Raw genomic sequence first — 22,407 nt, 5'->3', positions numbered from 1 at the left:
ACCACAGCCACTGCAAAGGAGAAAGTAAATAAAGTAAAAGCCATGATAACAATCAAATTCTAACTTCTGAGAAACATGAATATATTATACTCTGCCATTACATGTTAAACCAGTTTCTGAGTCTTCACCTGCTGATGGATTACAACCTTCACATTTTTACATGCTTGGCATTTTACCAACTATCTCATATAGAGAAGCTTAATGACGCATGTAGCAATAGAAAAAGCTTCAGTAGCTGGATCATCAGCATGACAGGCAACTGATAGCAAGACCAACACTGATCCTTGGATGATCATGAATGATGGAGGAGTGCTTGGAAAAGAATTTAAGAGAGAGATAAGAGAAATGTTCATATTTCTTAAAGGAGTAGGATTCAGTGGGGAACAGATGTTAGGTACACCTGGAAAGTCTTCAGAAATCACTGTTCTATTATCAGCTGAGAAAATGTCAGACATTTAGCCCATGAAATTCAGTCAAAATGCATTCTGAATTAAATTGTATGTGTATCGACTTAGGGATGTCTTGGAAAGCAAATTTTTAGAGGATAAATCTCTGACAGGAGTGACGTAATAATGTCCCTGGTGGGGCTCTCACCAGGCAAACTGGCTGCCAGTTCCCGCAGAGACTTCTGTTCTAATCTACGTTAAAACTGGGACATTTCTCCATATTTAACATAGTGGTTAAAAAAACCAACCCAAGGAACACCGGAGGAATAGGTGACATTTTTAAAGAATCACCTTATCTTTGTCTATTAATGAGTAAACATTTCAAAGATTACATTTGGTAGACATTTGGGCAAAGTCACAATAAGTGCTTCCCCTGAGAAGCAGAACATAGTTTAGAAGTTGCATAACAAGATCACAGGTAGCAAGGGTTAGTCAGGCATTGAAGAGGAAATTTTAAAATAGCTGTGAACTGCAGTGGGAGGAAAATTTACATGTATAGTAGCCAATCATAGCTTAAATACAGCATACATTAAGTAAACTGACTGTTGGAAAAACCCCTCTCTTGAGCAGTAAATGTCTAATCATAGCTTAAAATCTGAAAGTAGGCACTGTTGCCAGCCAAACTTTGTGTTTATCTCCATATAGAAGCAGTGTGCATGAGGCTGTAGTAAGAGTGGCACTAAGTGCATGGTTGGTGGTTTCTTTTTTTAACCATCCCAAAACCAAAAGCACAAGATCACAAGTGTACGAAATTGATTAAACTGTGTGTACCTTTGATGGGGGGGCCTTACATAAAAACACAGACCTGTTCATGAGGAGCACATGCACTGTGTGGAAGCCATTCCTAGATTCCATCCATACGTCCATCAGTCCCATTCTCATTAATGCAATATCTCAGGAACACCTTGAGAGAATTTCTTCAAAATTGGCACAAATACCCACTTGGATTCAAGAAAGAATTGATTAGATTTTAGTGGTAAAGGACAAAGGTCAAAGTCAGAGTGACTTCACATCTGTCCCATTCTTGTGAACATGATATCTCAGAAATGTCTGGAGGGTATTTCTTCATATTGGGCACGTTCCTTCACAGTCTTCACTATATTAAATAAGTCTGGACCAACATGAATATGCATGTAAAATGCAATTTGACTGGTTGGCGGGAGGCATTCAGCCAGAAGGTGGTAATTCGAGGTTTTTCTATTTGTTTGTTTTGTCTTCCTCAGTCTGAAGCTGTTGTCACTAAGAATTTTGACCGTTATCACTGAAAACTGCATACATGCCCTTGGAGACCTTGATAATAAGGATAATCACCTTTATTTGGCCAAGTATGTTACACAAGGAATTTGTTACTGGTACATAGCAATAGTAACTCAGGGGAGTAAGGCTCAGCCAAAGGTTAATTGGAAAGAGACTAAACTTTGCTTCCCCAACTGCACAAAGAGATCAAACAGCATCAGGTCTTAGGGGGAGCTGAAAAAACACTGGCCTGCCTGTGGGTTTCAGGCTGTCTCTCTGTTGTGGTTGATGATGAACTTGGATTGATGCAGATGCAAAAGCTGAGTTCTACTGTAGCTGCAGCCACATCAATGCTTTTTCAGTAAACAGTACAGGTATAGTCTTGAGTCCTCGACATATTTTCTATGATTTATACAGTCACAAAATGTAACAAAAACGCAAAAGATGCACAGATGGAGGTTAAATAAAGATTGAGGAATTTTGCTTCTCTACCAAGGACAGATGAAATGTGATGAGCTGATTAGGAAGCCTGAAGATACAGTATATTGTAAGGATGATGCATGCTGTCTGAGCAGCAGCATAGTCAGGAGCTAGCTGAAACTGTTGAAAAAATAAAAGTTTGTACATAACTGTATATACCAATCCAAGGATGCTGCTGTTGATACCTGTCAATACACCATACACACCTTAAAATCTGGCTATGCTTCCTAAGGCCAGCATGTTTAGCTTGATTTTGAATGATGTTTAAACTTTGGTTCCTTCTTTTAATAATCCACTTAAATAAGTCATGTTGCCCCAGTTATTTATCATCTATAGAGCAGAACTTTGCTATGAAATAAGTTTATCAATGTTTTGGACTAAGAGAACAAAAAGAACAAAAACATGTTTTTTTGTGATAGCATTCCCCAAGAAGTAGTGATTAGATAATATTGGACAATGACTGCAACCATTAGAATTTAATTAAATTACAAATGGCTCCGTTAAATTTATTTCCTAATTTGTAACTTAGTCTAATGCTTATTAACTTTGTTTTGGCTCTTCACTTGTAATTTGTTAAAAAGGAAACATGCACGCTTCATTTCATTCATATTTTAACTCAGGAAGAATTTTTGTACAGGTGCACAACCTGTTGTAGTGTTACGTGCTCATGTAATGCTTCTCATCTTTATCAACATATTTTTAGAAAATGTGTCTGTGTGTGCACACATTTATAAAAGCAGTAGAGTTTTTGTGGTAAACCTACAAGATGTCATGTTTTATTCAGAGTGGCTCAGTAGCCAACAACTCCTACCCCTCTCCAAATTTTTCACACTGAGCCTGACAGGTACAGTATATGGGTTTAAAAATTTTATCCGCAGTACCCACCAAGCTCCACGCTTTATGTGTCATTGTCTTTCCACTATATCATTGGCTTTCTCACTTGTCCTGCCTCTTATGCTGATGAGTATGATTAACTTCCAAGATTGGCCAGTTTGGTTAACTACACTTATTTTATAGTAAAAGAGCACACTTCAGATTACAAACATTGCAAGCAATCACAATAAAGGAGAAAAATGGTCAGACTTTATTACCTTGTAACTCTAAAACAATCCCATTAGAGAGAGTTATTAGCAAACAATGGAATAAGAAATATAAAGAGGTACAGTGTGACTATTTTACTCACTCTGCTCACAGAGATTTTTCAGAAAATGACATTTTATATTTATGTTCTCATTTGTAAAATATCTCCCAGTGTCATTTCAATACCAACAGTAAAACCAAGAAATCCAGATAAGCAGCAGAAGCTCAGGTCCAGTATCTTCTTGCACTTTATTTGCACTTCAGAGATCTAAAACCACATGAACCCTATGTCATCAGTGTTCTCTCCTGATGACACATTTTTTCACAGTTTGAAAACATCACATATTCCATAATGGCTTTTTTCAGTACTTCACTGCAGCTGTATCACATTTATATTGAGATAAATATTCAAGCTGCTTTTTTATGGGTTTTAGATGTCTGCACTATTTTGTACACACTTTCTTATAAGTCAGCATGACATATTTGATACTGTAAAGTAGATGCAGTCACAGTGCAGTATAAACAGCTGCCAGTACACTGTATTGTAATTCCTCCTTTCCTTTTGCTGTTAGTCTTTCCCTGCTTTATACTCTTTCTCTTGCTTTTTCCTGCACTTTCCTTGTTTAAGAGACAATGACAAAATATTCATTTAGAGGTCAAATTTTTCTTTGTTATATATATATATATATTTTCTGCAAATATACAAGTTTTCTCTAGAAAAATGTGTATATCTTACTGCAATTTCTGAGACAAAGGTTTCAAAAGTTCTGATGATTTCTCTTTCTCACCCCTTTCTCTCCCTGCCTGTCTATGTGTCAGTTGTGCAGCATATAAAGCGGAGAGACATCATCCTGAAGAGGGAGTTGGGTGAAGGAGCATTCGGGAAAGTGTTCCTGGCAGAGTGTTATCACCTCAGCCCCACCAAGGACAAGATGCTGGTAGCTGTCAAGGTACATCTTCACTGTGTGCATGTACCGAATATACATTATAAATAGCATTAAAGGAATAGTTCAGCATTTTGGGAATGGAGCTTATTTGCTTTTATGGTGAGCACTCATATCCGTCCTCAAAATATAAAGCTGCAGCCAGTAACTGCTTAGCATAGCTTAGCATAAAGACTAGAAACAGCCTGGCTTCATAGTGCTCTGTATTTATTTCCTGCCATTTTATTTTGAGAGTCTGCATCTACCATAGACAACAGAGATAAATGTTAAGCATTCTGAGTTCTCTCATCCAAGACTGGGTACTCCAACCTCTACCTCTCTTTGTACCCACTCAAAAGTATCAGCTGGAACAACAGCATTTACTGTCAGCAAAGTTAATGCCCCAGTGAAATGGACGCTTTGTTAGATCGTAAAGCATTTAGAACCATTACACCTGTGTGTCCACTCTTAATGTTTTTATAGTGCCCCGTATTAAGTTGGGCTTGGCAGTGCCCAATGTGAATATGAGTGTGAAGGAGGGTGATACTGAATAAGTGGTTGCAGACATAGCACATTTACTAAGGAAAAAAATTACAGTCAGAAAACAACTCTGACCTTGACAAAAGGAGTAGTGGGAGAGTTAGAATGAAGATTATGGAGTGTCTGGCTGTTACTTCCTTTTCTCGGCATTGCAGGATTAACAGCAAAAATGTAACCTGTTTAATAATAAGCCTCCTCTACAGTGACATCTCTGTTTTTATGTAGATGTGCATTTCATTTGACCATATTACTGTCTGTGATAAAGCAAGAAGAACCTCTCTGAATACAGTCAAAGGTCAACAAAAGAAAATTCATTGCAATACTTTTCCTCAATGTATTGTAGTAGAGCACTTGGAGGTATTGTTTTGGAGGGATTCCCAGACAGGAAACATTTTTCTTAAGTGTGCAGTTTGATTTGGTAATAGGATTTTATGGTCATTTTACCTACTCTGTTGTGCATCTCAACCACCCCTAGCATTTCACATATCACTGAATGTGTTTCCATCCCAAGGTCTTTCTGTCTATAATAACATCAGCAGCAGGCTGAGACAGCATGACTCAAGGAAATGAACTTGTTGCATTTCCCCGTTTCTGAGTCTTTTTTTCCTCCAGTAGAGGCTGCAGTATTGTTGGTGTTGGATTTGAATTTCTTTTATCTGATACTGGTGACTTCAAAGGACATCCCACTAAGATTTGATATTTCATGTGTACTGTACTTCAAAGGAGTTCAAGGTGCTCACAGTTTGATTCTAATACTAATCAGGTCCATTTCTTCCAGTACAGTTGTTGTAATGACTAGCCTACGAACTTTGTACAGGATAATGATGTGGATACGTATATCAAAACTTCCATCACAAGAGCTAAATGACTTAATTATATATAAATCCATCCATCCATCCATCCATCTTCCTCTGCTTATCTGGAACTGGGTCAAGGGGGCAGCAGTCTAAACTAAGATGCCCAGACTTCCCTCTCCCTAGACACGTCCTCCAGCTTCTCCGGGGGGATACCGAGGTGTTCCCAGGCCAGCCGAGAGACATAGTTCCTCCAGTGTGTCCTGGGTCTTCCCCGGGGCCCCCTCCCGGTGGGACATGCCTGAAACACCTCCCTAGGAAGGCGCCCAGGAGGCATTCAAAACAGATGCCTGAGCCACCTCAGCTGGTTCCTCTCGATGTGGAGGAGCAACGGTTCTACTCTGAGCTCCTCCCGGGTGACCGAGCTCCTCACCCTATCTCTAAGGGTGCACCCAGCCACCCTGCGAAGAAAGCTTATTTTGGCCGCCTGTATCCAGGATCTTGCCCTTTCGGTCATGACCCAAAGCTCATGACAATAGGTGAAAGTCAGAATGTAGATCAACCGATACATCGAGAGCTTCGCCTTACAGCTTAGACTTTCCCGGGGAGGCTGAGGAGTGTGATCCCCCTGTAGTTGGAGCACACCCTCCGACCCTTCGATCCCTCTTCTTGAAAAGAGGGACCACCACCCCAGTCTGCCAATCCAGAGGCACTGTCCCCAACCGCCATGCGATGTTGCAGAGGCATGTCAGCCAAGACAGCCCCACAACATCTAGAGACTTAAGGCACTCAGGGCGAATCTCATCTCATCCACCCCCAGTGCCTTGTCACCGAGAAGCTTCTCAACTACCTCGGTGACTTCAGCTTGGGTGATGGATGAACCCACGTCCCTGGCCTCTGCTTCCTCATTGGAAGACATGAAACCGGAGTTGAGGAGATCCTCGAAGCATTACCTTCACCAGTTGAGGTCAACAGCTGCCCACCTCCACTGTAAACAGTTTTGGCAGGGCACTGCTTCCCCTTCCTGAGGCGCCGGACGGTTTGCCAGAATTTCTTCGAGGCAGTCCCAGGAGACAACCAGGATCGAAAGGTCTCCTTCTTCAGCTTGACAGCATCCCTTACTTCCAGTGTCCACCACCGGGTTTGGGGATTGCCACCGCGACAGGCACCGGTGACCTTACGGCCACAGCTCCAAACAGCCGCAAACAATGGAGGCAGAGAACATGGTCCATTCGGACTCAATGTCTCCAACCTCCCGGGGATCTGGTCAAAGCTCTGCTGGAGATGGGAGTTGAAGATCTCTCTGACAGGGGATTCTGCTAAATGTTCTCAACAGACCCTCACAATATGTTTGGGTCTGCCAAGCCTGTCCAGCTTCCTACCCCTCCATCAGATCCAGCTCACCACCAGGTAGTGATCAGTTGACAGCTCCGCCCCGCTCTTCACCCGAGTGTCCAAGACATACGGCCGGAGGTCAGATGAAACAACTACAAAGTCGATCATCGAGCTCTGGCCTAGGGTGTCCTGGTGCCACGTTCACTGATGGACACCCTTATGCTTGAACATGGTGTTTGTTATGGACAAACTATGACTAGCACAGAAGTCCAATAAGAGAACACCACTCAGGTTCAGATTGGGGGGGGCTGTTCCTCCCAAACACGCCCCTCCACGTATCACTGTCGCTGCCCACTTGAGCGTTGAAGTCGCCCAGTAGAACAATGGAGTCCCCAGTCGTTTTCCAGCACCCTTCCCAGAGACTCCAAGAAGGCCTGATACTCTGCCCTGCCATTCGGCCCATAGGCACAAACGATAGTGAGAGACCTATCCCTGACCTGAAGGCACAGTTAGGTTCAGATTGGGGGGGGCTGTTCCTCCCAAACACGCCCCTCCACGTATCACTGTCGCTGCCCACTTGAGCGTTGAAGTCGCCCAGTAGAACAATGGAGTCCCCAGTCGTTTTCCAGCACCCTTCCCAGAGACTCCAAGAAGGCCTGATACTCTGCCCTGCCATTCGGCCCATAGGCACAAACGATAGTGAGAGACCTATCCCTGACCTGAAGGCACAGTTAACCGGGGTGAACTCCAACACATGGCGGCTAAGCTGGGGGGCTATGAGCAAGCCCGCACCACCCCGCCGCCTCTCACCATGAGCAACTCCAGAGTATTAGAGTCCATCCAGCCTCTCTTGAGGAGAGCCCAAGCTGTGCGTGGAGGCGAGCCTGACTATCTCTAGCCAGTACCTCTCAACCTCCTGCACAAGCTCGGGCTCCTTCCCCACCAGCAAGGTGACATTCCATGTCCCCAGGGCTAGTCTCTGTGTCCAGAGATCGGGTCGTCGGGGCCCTTGCCTTCGACCACTGCCTGATTCACTGTGCACCAGCCCCTTATGGATCCTCCTGCAGGTGGTGGGCCCACTGGAGGACATCCCCACATCGCTCGTTCAGGCTAAGCCCGGCCGGGCCCCGTGAGAAGGGGCCCGGCCTCCAGGCGCTCGCATTCCAGCCCCAGTCATGAAGTGGAACGAAATTTATTGGATATTTCAAACTTTTTTAACAAATAAAAAACTGAATAATTGGGCGTGCAAAATTATTCAGCCCCTTTACTTTCAGTGCAGCAAACTCTCTCCAGAAGTTCAGTGAGGATCTCTGAATGATCCAATGTTGACCTAAATGACTAATGATGATAAATAGAATCCACCTGTGTGTAATCAAGTCTCCGTATAAATGCACCTGCACTGTGATAGTCTCAGAGGTCCGTTTAAAGCGCAGAGAGCATCATGAAGAACAAGGAACACACCAGGCAGGTCCGAGATACTGTTGTGGAGAAGTTTAAAGCCGGATTTGGATACAAAAAGATTTCCCAAGCTTTAAACATCCCAAGGAGCACTGTGCAAGCGATAATATTGAAATGGAAGGAGTATCAGACCACTGCAAATCTACCAAGACCTGGCCGTCCCTCTAAACTTTCAGCTCATACAAGGAGAAGACTGATCAGAGATGCAGCCAAGAGGCCCATGATCACTCTGGATGAACTGCAGAGATCTACAGCTGAGGTGGGAGACTCTGTCCATAGGACAACAATCAGTCGTATACTGCACAAATCTGGCCTTTATGGAAGAGTGGCAAGAAGAAAGCCATTTCTTAAAGATATCCATAAAAAGTGTCGTTTAAAGTTTGCCACAAGCCACCTGGGAGACGCACCAAACATGTGGAAGAAGGTGCTCTGGTCAGATGAAACCAAAATCGAACTTTTTGGCAACAATGCAAAATGTTATGTTTGGCGTAAAAGCAACACAGCTCATCACCCTGAACACACCATCCCCACTGTCAAACATGGTGGTGGCCGCGTCATGGTTTGGGCCTGCTTTTTTTCAGCAGGGACAGGGAAGATGGTTAAAATTGATGGGAAGATGGATGGAGCCAAATACAGGACCATTCTGGAAGGAAACCTGATGGAGTCTGCCAAAGACCTGAGACTGGGATGGAGATTTGTCTTCCAACAAGACAATGATCCAAAACATAAAGCAAAATCTACAATGGAATGGTTCACAAATAAACATATCCAGGTGTTAGAATGGCCAAGTCAAAGTTCAGACCTGAATCCAATCGAGAATCTGTGGAAAGCTGCTGTTCACAAACGCTCTCCATCCAATCTCACTGAGCTCGAGCTGTTTTGCAAGGAGGAATGGGCAAAAATTTCAGTCTCTCGATGTGCAAAACTGATAGAGACATACCCCAAGCGACTTACAGCTGTAATCGCAGCAAAAGGTGGCGCTACAAAGTATTAACTTAAGGGGGCTGAATAATTTTGCACGCCCAATTTTTCAGTTTTTTATTTGTTAAAAAAGTTTGAAATATCCAATAAATTTCGTTCCACTTCATGATTGTGTCCCACTTGTTGTTGATTCTTCACAAAAAAATTACAGTTTTATATCTTTATGTTTGAAGCCTGAAATGTGGCAAAAGGTCGCAAAGTTCAAGGGGGCCGAATACTTTCGCAAGGCACTGTAACAGCAGAAACCAGGAGAGTGGGAGGATCAGGACGGACAGGTGAATAGATGACTAACCAGGAGGATTGGCGAACGAAAAAGGACATTCACAGCACAGGAACTGTCAGCGTGGAATGTCCAGAGATGTATAACACAAAACAAATAACCAACGTACAAAATGAGATCCACAGCACAGGAACTGTCAGCGTGGAAAACAAACTGATGTATAACACAAAACAATTAACCAATGTACAAAATGCGATCCACAGCACAGGAACTGTCAGCGTGGAAAACAAAATGATGTATAATACATACCATGAAAATAGGTCTGTTACGGGGTATGCGAGTTAGGTAAGGTAATGCTCCGGCGATGACGGAGTGTCTGCCAGAGGTATAAATAAGGAGGCAGGTAATCAACGGGATGCACCCCAGCTGTGCGCACCGACAAACGAGTCGCTAATTACCGAATGCAACACAGCTGAGGTGCAGAGCCCGCAGGTCGAGAGAACAGAAGAGAGAAAGGCGGAAGAGAGGCAGGTCGCGCCGAGCGGACCTGACAAATGTACTGTAGTGACAACCAAGACAAGAAGACTAAAAGTGGCTTTCTATCCATCTGTTTGAACACATTTTAATTTTGGCATTAAAAAACACTGAATGCTAAAAATTAGAAAAAAAATTCTAAATATGGGCTGAGGTGGGAAGTGCAACAGAATACAGTGAAAACAGACTTGGTGAGTAAATCACAATGAAATGTGACCTAAACGTTCACTGAAGTTCCCTTTCCTCTGAAGAAACTGAAAATAGTGGCAGACAGCATCAGATCCATGTGGAGTGATGACACTGTAATGTTCTGTAAAATAATACATGAACCAGATAGAAATGCCATATTTCCATTGCGTTTACTCAATAGGTTTTTACTGCCTCAAATTTGACTGGGACTCTTTTATTGGTGTCACCTTGTTGCACAGTTTACAGTGGTTTATGTTGATGCATTCAACTAATATTCACATAGCAGCAGTGGAGGGAAAACACTTTGGTCAGCATTTTCTTTTACCAAGTATATGCTACATTTGAATGGAAAACTGCTTTAACAGTCTACAGCAGCTCTGTGAGGCTGTACTTAAAGCTACTATATGTAAGTTTAGGTAGCTCTAGCATGAACCTTCAAATCAATCCACTGTGCTCTGCCCAGCACCTCCTCTTCCTGCTCGATGCTGATCTACTGCAGGGATTTTTAAAAGTGTGGGGAAGTGAGCCTCCCCTCAGAAGAGATCATGAAGACAGCACCCCACCCACAAAATTACGTTTATCATCACTGTTGGTGTAGCCTACTGTATGTTCCATTCAGCCATAATAATGGCTTTAAATAGTAAATGTAAACATCTTTTAAGCAAACACTTAAAAGAGAAGACTCATAAATGTTTGGAAGCTGATATCTCTGTACAGTGAGTCTGGGTCATGGGAAGCTACCACAGCACCTTTCCACATTACATTTTGAAGCTTATCTCAACAACAAAAAAAAAGAAAACAATTGAAAAGGTTCCATACTGTATCTTAAAACACAGGACTGTTAAATGCAGACTTCAGTATGTTTGCTGTAACATGCTATCACTGACAATGCTAACTTATTGGTGTTCATAATATACTGTTTAACATGTTCTGCATCTGTTCTGCACTTTGTTCTGCAAATTAGCATAACTTGCTAATTTGTGCCAGAAGCAGTTTTGTGGGGGTCTCAAATATCTGTACCAAATTTCATGGTAATCCATCCAATAGCTGCCAAGCCTTGTCCCTAGAAACCCAAATTTTCAAGGTCATGGCACTACAGGAAAGTCAGGTCAACAAGTCAGTACAATTCATCTTCTGGGGACCACATATATCTTTACAAAATGTCAAGGCAATCCATCCAATAATTTTCAAGATAATTCAGTCTGGACCAAAGGACTGACCAGACTGGCATTACCATCCGTAGAAATATGCTGATATGATGGCTAAAACTGAAGGACTGAACAGACTAATTGCACTAACAAAAAAACCAGGAGAAAGAGAAAGATTGCAGGGTGTAACATAGCTGTCAAACGAATAAGGAGGAGTAGCAAATGGGTTGAACACAATGAAGGATCTTAAAAACAGGCACAATGGACTATAGGACACTACGGGCTGTAAAGGGCACATTTATTGATTTCTCCAAAGGTGGGGAAAACAGACCTCCATGTTCTGAGCCTTTGGACTTGCCAGCCAACTGTGAAAATCTGACTTCTTAGTGTTCCCAATTTCAGACTCTGAAAGATCCCAACCTCTCTGCAAGGAAGGACTTCCAGAGGGAGGCAGAGCTGCTGACCAACCTGCAGCATGATCACATTGTTAAATTCTATGGAGTGTGTGTAGACGGAGACCCTCTCATCATGGTATTCGAATACATGAAGCATGGGGACCTCAACAAATTCCTCAGGTTAGTTTTTCACTGAAGGTTCAAGCTAGTGCTGGAGGAGCAAATTAAAAATGCATCATGTGAACAGACAGTAGCAAACTACTGTGGAAAAACCCAATTACAGTGCAAGTGTCTGTGCATGGAGGAAATACTTACAGGAGTTCACTTCAGCCATTGTACATATTACAGAAGAGAGCGATAAGAGTTGTGCACAAGATGGGGTATAGGGATCACACAAATGTAGTTTTCATACAGTCTAAATTGTTGAAATTCTTTGATTTGGTGGAATATAAGACTGCTGTGTTTATGTATAAAGCCAGGAACGACTTATTACCTGGTGGAATCCAACAGTTATTTGGTGAAAGGGAAGGGGGATATAACTTAAGGGGTCACTTAAATTTAAAAGTTCATGCTATACGTACTACCAAAAAAAGATTTTGTATTTCTATAAGTGGGGTCAAATTATGGAATAATTTAAGTGTGGACATGAAAAATAGTACTAGAATTGAGGAGTTTAAATATAAATATAAATGTATGTGTTATACAAGATATATGCAAGAATAAGATTTATTCGAGAAGGCATTAAGGAAACACTCTGTTTTATCTATGTAGAGATACTGCTTGCAGCCAATGATGTATGAAACTTTTTGTATAAGATGATGTCATGGGGTAGGACTGGATAAGTCTGACTTCTTCCTACTCCATTCAAACATGTACTAGGTGTAAGCAAACTGATTTTGGATTAGCATTGGTTGGATATGTGTAATTATGTGTGTGTTGCTGTCATTTGTTCTGTTCTGCATGTTTGAAAGAATAAATCAATCAATCAATCATTTTAACTCACTGATGCACTGTAAATGTAAAAAGTCCAAGAAAACTATTTTTGTATTCTTTATCAAATTTCTGCTTCTGATACAATACCCAGCCAACTTTCTGGGTTAATACTTTAGTGCTTTTGTTCCATAATGTCAGGCTGTAGCAAGGGAAGTGACCTCTGATAACCCTCAACAAAAGCCACACAGTGCCAGTACAGCAAGTGCTTTGGTAGTGGGAAGCGTCAATGGACACGATGTCAATAAGGACAGGAGGAGTCTGGGTTATACCTGTACTATTTCAGGTTGACAGCAGCAGTGTATGTGTGTGTATGTGGTCTGTCTCAATTTTGAAGTTTGAGCAGTAGGTGAAAAAATAACTTGTTGCAATTGAGAGTGAATGTGTGTATATGTGGATTCAAGAGTATGTGAAGACTTTCTGTTTGGAAATCATTCCTGAAATGAAAGGCAATGTGGTGAATGATGAAATTCTTTCATGCAGGAAGCAAGACGTGGTAGATTTTTGGTCTGTTGGTCCTCTTGGTCACATTTAGGAGATGAGTTGTGCAGGGAATCAATAGGAATGAAAAGAGGATCTGATGCATGGGTCCAGCTCAACCGTCAGATAAACAAAGGGCGATATGCACTCATCCTGTTACTACTAGATGTTTGTGAGGTTGAGAGATAAAAAGACACAAGAAAAAGTAGTACTAATCTTGCCTCAGTAAACATGAACACTTAAAGCAAAAAACACTGCCGCATTAAAATTGAAAGGTAGAAAAACAGAGACAGCCTAAGAGAGAGTGAGCTGTAGTCTCGCTGCATGGAGCCTGGTCTGTAATCACAATGACAAGAAGTTGATGAGAACAGCAGGAACTTCACAGGAAATGAGTTCTTTATTGTCGCCCAGAAATGTTAAGCAGGAAAAGAACTCTCAACCTATTTAGTCAACTTGTTCTGGTAAATGGTTGACTTATTGTATGATGAAATTCCTGAGCCTTGGTTAAAATTTTAAAGCCACCACAGACTCATAAAACAGTCACAGAATTAATAAAAAAAACAGTATAGACAGTTACAGTAACAGTTGCAATTAAAGCTCCCTGGGTGCATGGAGGTTAGAATTAATTTAGTATTTCAGACAGTCTCTTTATTATGCTAATTATCTTCAATAGGTGGGAAAAGGCATCAGTACTGTCAGGGTAAGGGTTTATTAGTACCGTAAGGAGCTTTGGGTTACTTATTAAGCGGGTAATGAGGTTATGCAGTATAGGCTGCCCTGCTGAATTAAAGGCATTAAAAGGTTCCTACATCCATTTAATTAAAGGAAGACTATGAAACTTAAAAAAGAAAAGCAATCTTTTAACAAATGAAAAGTTTAATTCATAACCAATAAAATACACACTCACTTAATTCAGCACATTCAGGGATTTTCTGCTACAGTTACTTGATCCGCTATGACCAGCAGCTTATGGCGTTGCAGATTATGGACTTTTTGACCTCTTATTCACCTGTGAGCTGTACTCTATGTTTTATCATGTCACATATAAACATTTCATTATCCTGTCATTGCCACTTTTGCACTCGGTGGCTACTGTTTATCTCAAATTTTATAGTCTCACTTTGAAACAGAAAGAGAACTTCAGCATTAATATCAGATCATCTACTCAGTCAATATTCCTTTTTGTAACCCAGAGCCCATGGCCCAGATGCTATGATCCTAGTCGATGGCCAGCCGCTGCAGTCCAACGGAGAGCTGGGCCTTTCCCAGATGCTGCACATCACCACCCAGATTGCCTCAGGCATGGTTTACCTGGCCTCCCAGCACTTTGTTCACAGAGATCTGGCAACCCGCAATTGTCTGGTGGGCAATGGCCTGCTGGTCAAGATTGGAGACTTTGGCATGTCCAGGGACATCTACAGCAGCGACTACTACAGGGTAAGACTTCAGGATCTTATTTTTCCTTCAGTGTTGAGTGCTACTCTAGCTACAGTAAGTGCCACGCCTGTGGCACACATAGTTCTTCCATAGTCGCTATGTCCCAACACTGTGTGCAAAGTTAAAATCTTTCAATAACAAGTCAACTCTTCTTTCCTTCAGTTGTCAGTCATCACTTTGCTTTTTCTTGTAGAGTTAAAAACAAGGCACATAAGCATCTGAAACAGGCTTGAAACAGCAATCTCATCAAAAAAGGATATTTTAGTTGGGTGTCCACAACACTTTTGAATTAGTAACTGAACAACCTTAAAGAGCCCATGGCATGCTCATTTCCAGCCATTTAGTGATTAATCTTGGGTACCTCTAGATTAGCTTTGCACACCTCATAGCTCCCACTAGTCTGTAATTACTTCAAAATAATAAAACCTGAGCGCCACCTCCTAAAAATTAGTGTCGTGGCTAGAATGTGATACCAACTAAATTGATTCGGACAAATCATCCCAATTTAAGTAATCATTTAATATTACAATTATTCTGAACAGAGTAGTAGTTGAATAGGTAATCTGGTAGCTAGGAAACAGAGAACAGAATCACTCCTCCTGCAATGGGATAGATAAAGTATTAAATAAGAAGACTGTCAGAGCGCCAGTCAGTCATTGTTGGTCACGTGGTACCCTCAGGGGTCCAATCAGTCAGAGCCCGTCTTGGTCAGGGGTCCAGTCAGTCCTGAGTTCATTCCCCTGACCCCCTGGCTGGGTCTACGGTACATTTTTACGGTAGCATTCTCATCCTCTCTCCTTCTTCTAACCCCTTCAGGCTCACTCTTTTATCCACAGCTCCTTTAAATAGGCTGGTCTTGTGAAAAGGTCTTAGGTGTGCCTGATTCTGTTTTCCCAGCATGACAGCTGGGCCAGGTCAAACTGCTGGGGGCTGCACCAGCAGTTAAGAAGTGCTCGTCTGCTGGGTGAGCACCTCTGCACGCATACAAAAATTGTAAGGAGATTTGAGGTAGATGTTTTTAGCGTTTGTGATGTACATATTTTTAAGATCCGAATATTTTTGTTTGAAGTGTAAAATAATTTTGTGTTGTTTGGTGTTGGTTTCACTTGTATCGGTATGACCAAACCTGTGAACTTTTGTCCCTCGGTGGATGACAAAGAGTTAGGTTGCCAGTGAGGTGAGGACACTTCAGTGGAAACAGATAATCATTAGCCAGGCTTTATTTTAAAAAGTCATCCATAATTCTGTTTAGAAATCTCTGGCCACAGCAGAAAATCAGTGTTGGTGGATAAGACCAACTTAAAGTTTAAAACAACATAAACATTTGTACATTTCACACATAAATTCTAACATTGTCTTAGTCTAAAATGACTTTCACTGCTGAGCTGAATTTTATATTGCTTATGCAAAAACATTTAAATAATAAAATATCAAAAACCTTTCTGTTGCTCTGTGAGTTGGGCTTAATGGCTTGTATGTTTTCCAGCTACACTTCTGGAACATAATGTTCAAAACTTACTGTAAGTTCAGCATCAAAGGTATGTAAACACTCTACTTACAGCCAGGAGTAGTTACTCATTATAAGCTCTTTGTTGAAAAGAATTATTGGATTGTTTAGACACTGGCAGCTCTACTGTATGTAGGCTAGTTTCAAGGTAATCATGTCAGATTATTATGCTATGCATCTTCCATGTATGTTGTGCAAATGTCTTGCCCTGGCTTGGTAATAGGCATATACATCCATGGATTTTGTGTGTGTCATCTACACAGTTATCATTCCACATCTGTTATGTTCTGGTCTTTATTCAATACTAATTATTGAGTGACAATAAGTGCTTATGTTGAAGTAGCGTGATCCCCATCTATAGTGACATTGTGATATTTGCAGAGCTGAAATGTTGTTTATTGCAGATAATATTGTTTTAATGTTCAGTCATCCTAAACGTTCTCCAAAGGTACAAAACATACAGTATATTTAGGTTTGGTATTGCACTTTCCTTTTACATGTGCATTTATTTAACTGTGAATGGACTGACTTTCATTTCATGATGTTTGCTGTGGGAAAACAGTTAGGTAATATATTTTACCACGCACTGCACCAAGTCACTTCACACAGATTCAGGCACAGGCCGGTGCTGTCTATGTGGAGTCAGCAGCTAGTCTGTGAAACTTATTTTTATCTTACTTTTTTTTTATCTTAAACCTAGGTCTACTCCGGGAAGATGTTGCAGGGGTTTTTTTGTAAATGCTAACTTGCATGATACTAAAATGTCTATATCGTTTAATAGTTCAAATGCCTTTCCCTGCAGTAGAGCTGATCAGTGACAAGCAATATGACTATGGGTGAACTTGGGCAGTTTAGGTGGGCCTCTGGGAAAAATAAAAGATACCTCCTCGTTTTTCCTTGTTTTGGCCCAAAGAACAGTTTTTGCTAATTGTCTCTGAAGACCAAGTCACAGCTAATTTAGCAGGTAGATACTGCTCAGCTGGAAGATTAAGTGGTTCAGCCAATGGTTCTTGTCTGAACAATTATGGGCCTAATATACATCTCCTGGGAATGAACTGTTCTGTTAACAGACAGACAGAAAGAGTAGCTGCAAACCATTTAAACAGCTATAACACCTAACTGGGCACCGAGATGCAGTTTAATCAGGGTTTTGTATTATATTCACATGTCCATACTCATAGATTATGCAATTGCCTGTGTCATGGACTGCTAACCTACCACTGCAAGGGTCCAGCTTCATTACCTGTGCTCCACACAGGCAGTATTCATACTGTAAGTGGGATTCCAATGCAGGATAATGTCAGGACCCTGGGACCACAGTTAAATGAAAGTGACCAGACCCAAATTAGGACATAAGTAGAAAATCCAGAGGCATTCATGATAAAAATGTCAACAACAAAAATACATGTGTGTGTTTATGTATCCAGCAAGTTGTGTAATTACTAAATAAATAAATAGAGGTGAAGAACAGAGTTAATTGGACCCATAGTAACAGTGTATTAGGGAGCAGTTTGGCAGTCTCAGGGAACATTTTCACTCCAGTGCTGGTTCTGTCTATCAACCTCAGTGTTGACTTTACTGAGAAAATTTTAGACAGTTGAATATTTTAATGATTTCACACACACACACTAACACAAAGCAGTGAAAAAGGAACAAAACAGTAGTTCTTGCAAATGTGTTGACTTAGGCAGAGGACCAAAAAAGATTTGTAATAGAGAGACCAGTGTCATATTGAGGTTGGGACGATCTAAGTTCATGTATGTGTGGCGTGTCTCATGTGAAGCTGCTGTTTGGTGTGCTGTGATAGCATCACTGCCTGCCTACACAGAGGAATATTGACAGGGTCCAGAGATAAGGTGCTTCTAACAGTATTGGGCACTTTCCCTGTGCTGAGTGATTATAAACAGCAGCGCCCTGCCAAGAACGCAATCCTCCCATCACTGACTAGTCTTACTGATGAGTATTGCCCTCTGGGACTTCCAAGACACTTTGCAGCATGAGGGAACAGCATCAAGAAAGAAATTAATATTGTCCTAAATCACATCCATCATATCCTACTGCCCCAGCTGAACTGAATATGCTTTTGTGTCATATCAAAATAGACATCTTTAGAACCTGTGCAGGCCATTGGCAGCACTCGTGCCTGCTGTGTACTGTGTGTTTTATACCACTGCCTCATGCTATATCAGGTAATGTTTTCCTGACTTCAAGAGAGTGAAGCACTGAATTATGCATGATGAGGTAGGTATCACTATGAAAGCTCTACTGTAAATGTGCCTAAGCATGAAGGTGTAAAAAGAAGACTTTTTTTTTTTGAAGCAGGGGCTCTGTCAACCTGCAGCTTTCAAACATTATTATTAGATGACATGCATTATTTTGTCACAGTGTAATGACAGGTTTCTCCGTATTGCATGTTCTATTTAAATCGGGACAGTTGCTGGAATATACAAACCCTTCTGTCATTTTTCTTGTCATACCCAGTTACATTTGAACAATATTCATTGGTTAAGTCAAATCAGAAGTATGAGAAAACCACTATCTGATTTATTAAAGTAATTAATTGTATTTTTGTTGTGTGAAATGAAGTTTCTGTTGAAATGAAAAATGAAAAAGTTTTGAAAAGTTTTCAGCTTGGTTTTCTGGAAGCTGCAGGAATATAGTGGTTCTTAGAGAGAAGGAGAAAAATTATGAACAGTGACATATAGGTTCCTGTCAGAGGATAAGATGTAGAAGCTTGCAGTTTCTACCTTTTTCATGCAAAATATTAAAAATTCCTCTGACTTTTCTCCAGAGGTTTGCTTGCAGCCTGAGTGTTTTCACTTAGCTATGGCAAGTTATCGTTCCTTATTTATTATTTTTAACATTAAGTGAATGTAAAGCAGACTTGTGTTGAGAAAAAGCATGTTATGTTTGGTTAAACAATTAAGAGCACCCAAAATTATTCTTAATGTTTGAGTAAAAAATATAGTTTCAAAGCCATTCTTGAATCAGCATTTTTGAATCATGGACTTATGAATGTCAAACACTGTAGCAATGTTACAATGTAATAACTCAGTTGCAAGGACTTAGGGTTCTTTGTGAGTCTGCCAGGAAGCCTTGCTTTGCTTTGAAGTACAATGGTCTCGAGGTTTATGCTGCAAGTATGAAAGGATCAAAAAGATGTTCCTCTTATTTATCAAGCACAAGCTTCTCAAAATAGTAATGTGGCTTGGTGCTAATGGGTACACAGACCATATTTATTATTGCTGCATGAAAGGAGGGGAAAAGTCTGTTTTTCCTCTCCCCCTGGGCCTTGAGTTTTTATTTCTAACTTAGCAATCCTGTCTTACATGATTACTATCTTATTAAGCAATAAATCTAAGAAATGAAGGAGATGTTACTGTTGTCCCCATAGGACATTTGTGGCTTTAGAGGGTCCAAGAAAAGCAGTTTCACATTCTTTGGAATGAGTTCAGCATTTTGGGAAATATGCTTATTTGCTCTCTTGCAGACAGTTAGATGAGAAGATTAATATAACTCTTACAGTATGTCCAAACCTAAAGTGGGAACTTGTCCAGTGTGTCTTACTATTTCATGTGCAAGAACAGTGTCTTGTGAGGTTGCCAGGTAACCAGTGGAGAAATAGCTATTAGTCAGTCATTCAAAAATGCCAATACTGTCCTTGAAACATTTCTACTACCCAAATTTTAAAGGTAACTATTAGGGTAATCCAGTTGTACTTGTTGTTGCCTTCATTTTCCCAAAAAAGGGAAACTAGACAAATGTGCTTTTTCTCAGCACCGTCCTGCTTTACATTCAGATAATATTACATTCATTAAAACTGAAACACTGATAAATAAAAACCCTCAGGCTGCAAGCAAACCTCTAAAATAATGTAACATACATGCTAATTTACTGAGCCAGGATAGCTGTACACAGTTTCAGAATGCATATTTTAACAGCATCATGGGGCTTTACTGCTAATAATTTCATATTTGAAATGTAGTTACACAGTCAGTACCAACACTAACAAGCTACAAGTCAGTCTTGAGATATAGATACTGGGGATGCATGGATCCCCATCAGGTATCATGTCTGATACCATCCTCTTGTACTCATGCCTGTAAAAGATGTCCCATGTGACAACATTAGGTTAAGTGATTGAGTAGGTTGTTAGGCAGTGGAGAAATTTAAACATTTCAGCAGTTTGAGGATATTTTACAATAGGTGACAATGACAAAAGTAAAGCTGACTGCAAGCCCTAATTCTGTACTCTGTGCTCTGTGTCTCTGTTACAGGGAGAGAGGGTAGCTCGCAGAGATAAGGTCATATGAGACACCAACGCTCTATGTGCAACAAAGTCCAACAGAAATGGAGAGAGTATGGTGCTTGTTATGATGACTGTAGTGAATTTTTGTGAATGAAAACAAAACAAAGCTAATTTTATGTAGTCAGCAGTAGAGTCTAATGAAATGTATAATGAAATGAGATGTATTCTTGTGGACTTGGAGGCTGAGGCTGAGTGTGAGGTCACAAAATCATTTCAACCCAACAAAAGGAAAGATTTTTTACATATGGTTAAGAACCACTGCATTACAGTATGTTATGTACACTGAACAAAATTATAAATGCAACACTTTTGTGTTTGCCCCCATTTTAATGAGCTGAACTCAAAGATCTATAACTTGTTCTATGTACACAAAAGGCCTGTTTCTCTCAAATATTGTTCACAAATCTGTCTAAATCTGTGTTAGTGAGCACTTCTCCTTTGCCGAGATAATCCATCCACCTCACAGGTGTGGCATATCAAGATGCTGATTAGACAGCATGATTATTGCACAGGTGTCCCTTAGGCTGGCCACAATAAAAGGTCACGCTAAAATGTGCAGTTTTATTGTATTGGTGGTCCGGGGTGGTCCGAAAACCAGTCAGTAGCTGGTGTGACCATTATTTGCCTCACACAGTGCAGCACATCTCCTTCGCATAGAGTTGATCAGGTTGTTGGACTGTGGCCTGTGGAATGTTGGTCCACTCCTCTTCAATGGCTGTGTGAAGTTGCTGGATATTGGCATGAACTGGAACGCGTTGTCGTATATGCCGATCCAGAGCATCCCAAACATGCTCAATGGGTGACATGTCCAGTGAGTATGCTGGCCATGCAAGAACTGGGATGTTTTCAGCTTCCAGGAATTCTGTACAGATCCTTGCAACATGGGACCATGCATTATCATGCTGCAACATGGGGTGATTGTCGTGGATGAATGGCACAACAATGGGCCTCAGGATCTCATCACGGTATCTCTGTGCATTCAAAATGCCATCAATAAAATGCACCTGTGTTCATTGTCCATAACATACTCCTGCCCATACCATAACCCCACCGCCACCATGGGCCACTCAATCCACAACGTTGACACCAGCAAACCACTCACCTACACGTCGCCATACACGCTGTCTGCCATCTGCCCTGTACAGTGAAAACAGGGATTCATCCATGAAGAGAACACCTCTCCAAAGTGCCAGACGCCTTCAAATGTCAGCATTTTCCCACTGCAGTCAGGTCAAGACCCCGATGAGGACGACGAGCATGCAGATGAGCTTCCCTGACAAGGTTTCTTGTTACGTCGTGTTTAGAGTGGTTTTGGACCCAGTAACAATGCAGACTAGAATCCAGGCTAGACAAGAAAAACGTCTTTAATGCTCCACGAAAACAAACAAATCAGAGCTGGTCTCGTCCGCTGATCTTGGGGCAGCTGGGCACACTGAGTTGACTGGACTACTGTTCCCGGGGTGAATGAGAGGCGTAGCTCGCTAAATAAGAACAGAGAGAGAGTGTAAGAACAAGCAGCAGGTATAGTATAGATTGTTTCTGGTAGTCACTCTGGGGACCTGAACAGCTGAGTGCACCGCAGGCCCAGGGAGTAGTCCAGGGAGGGGGAGACTGGTGCCAGAGATCCCGGGTCCGGTGTGTGGGTTCCCCGATGAGGCAGCGCTGGTAACTGAGCAGTGCGACGTAGGATGGTGGCGTTGTCCCAGGATTGCCTTGAAGCTCTGAGAGGAGGAGCAATTCACAAAAAGCAGTCCAAAAACCAAAAAAACCCCTTTAAACGTGAGAAGGGCACAAAAACCGATACAACAAAACAATGCGCAATAACAGTTCACAATGTTGCGAAAGGAGCGCAGATCAAACAACGGTCCATAAACTTGAGGCCTTGACATGAACATGAAACGTAGTTACCAACAGGATAACACATA

The 22,407-nt window shown here is 41.4% G+C and overlaps 1 protein-coding gene across 1 annotated transcript in view; it reads left to right on the top strand.

Moving 5' to 3' along the window:
* LOC109969925 (NT-3 growth factor receptor-like) overlaps positions 1-22,407 on the top strand; it is a 205,316-nt gene that overhangs the window by 160,583 nt on the left and 22,326 nt on the right. Inside the window, exons 10-12 of the mRNA XM_020617153.1 lie at positions 4,062-4,192; positions 11,767-11,939; positions 14,423-14,666. Of these exons, the coding sequence (XP_020472809.1) occupies positions 4,062-4,192; positions 11,767-11,939; positions 14,423-14,666 (548 nt within the window). The remainder of the gene's footprint in view (positions 1-4,061; positions 4,193-11,766; positions 11,940-14,422; positions 14,667-22,407) is intronic.

This window comes from Monopterus albus, unplaced genomic scaffold (assembly GCF_001952655.1).
Source record: "Monopterus albus unplaced genomic scaffold, M_albus_1.0 scaffold186.1, whole genome shotgun sequence".
Lineage (NCBI taxonomy): Eukaryota > Metazoa > Chordata > Actinopteri > Synbranchiformes > Synbranchidae > Monopterus > Monopterus albus.
The sequence above is the reverse complement of the archived record's forward strand: the minus strand, read 5'-3'. Positions and strand labels throughout refer to the sequence as shown.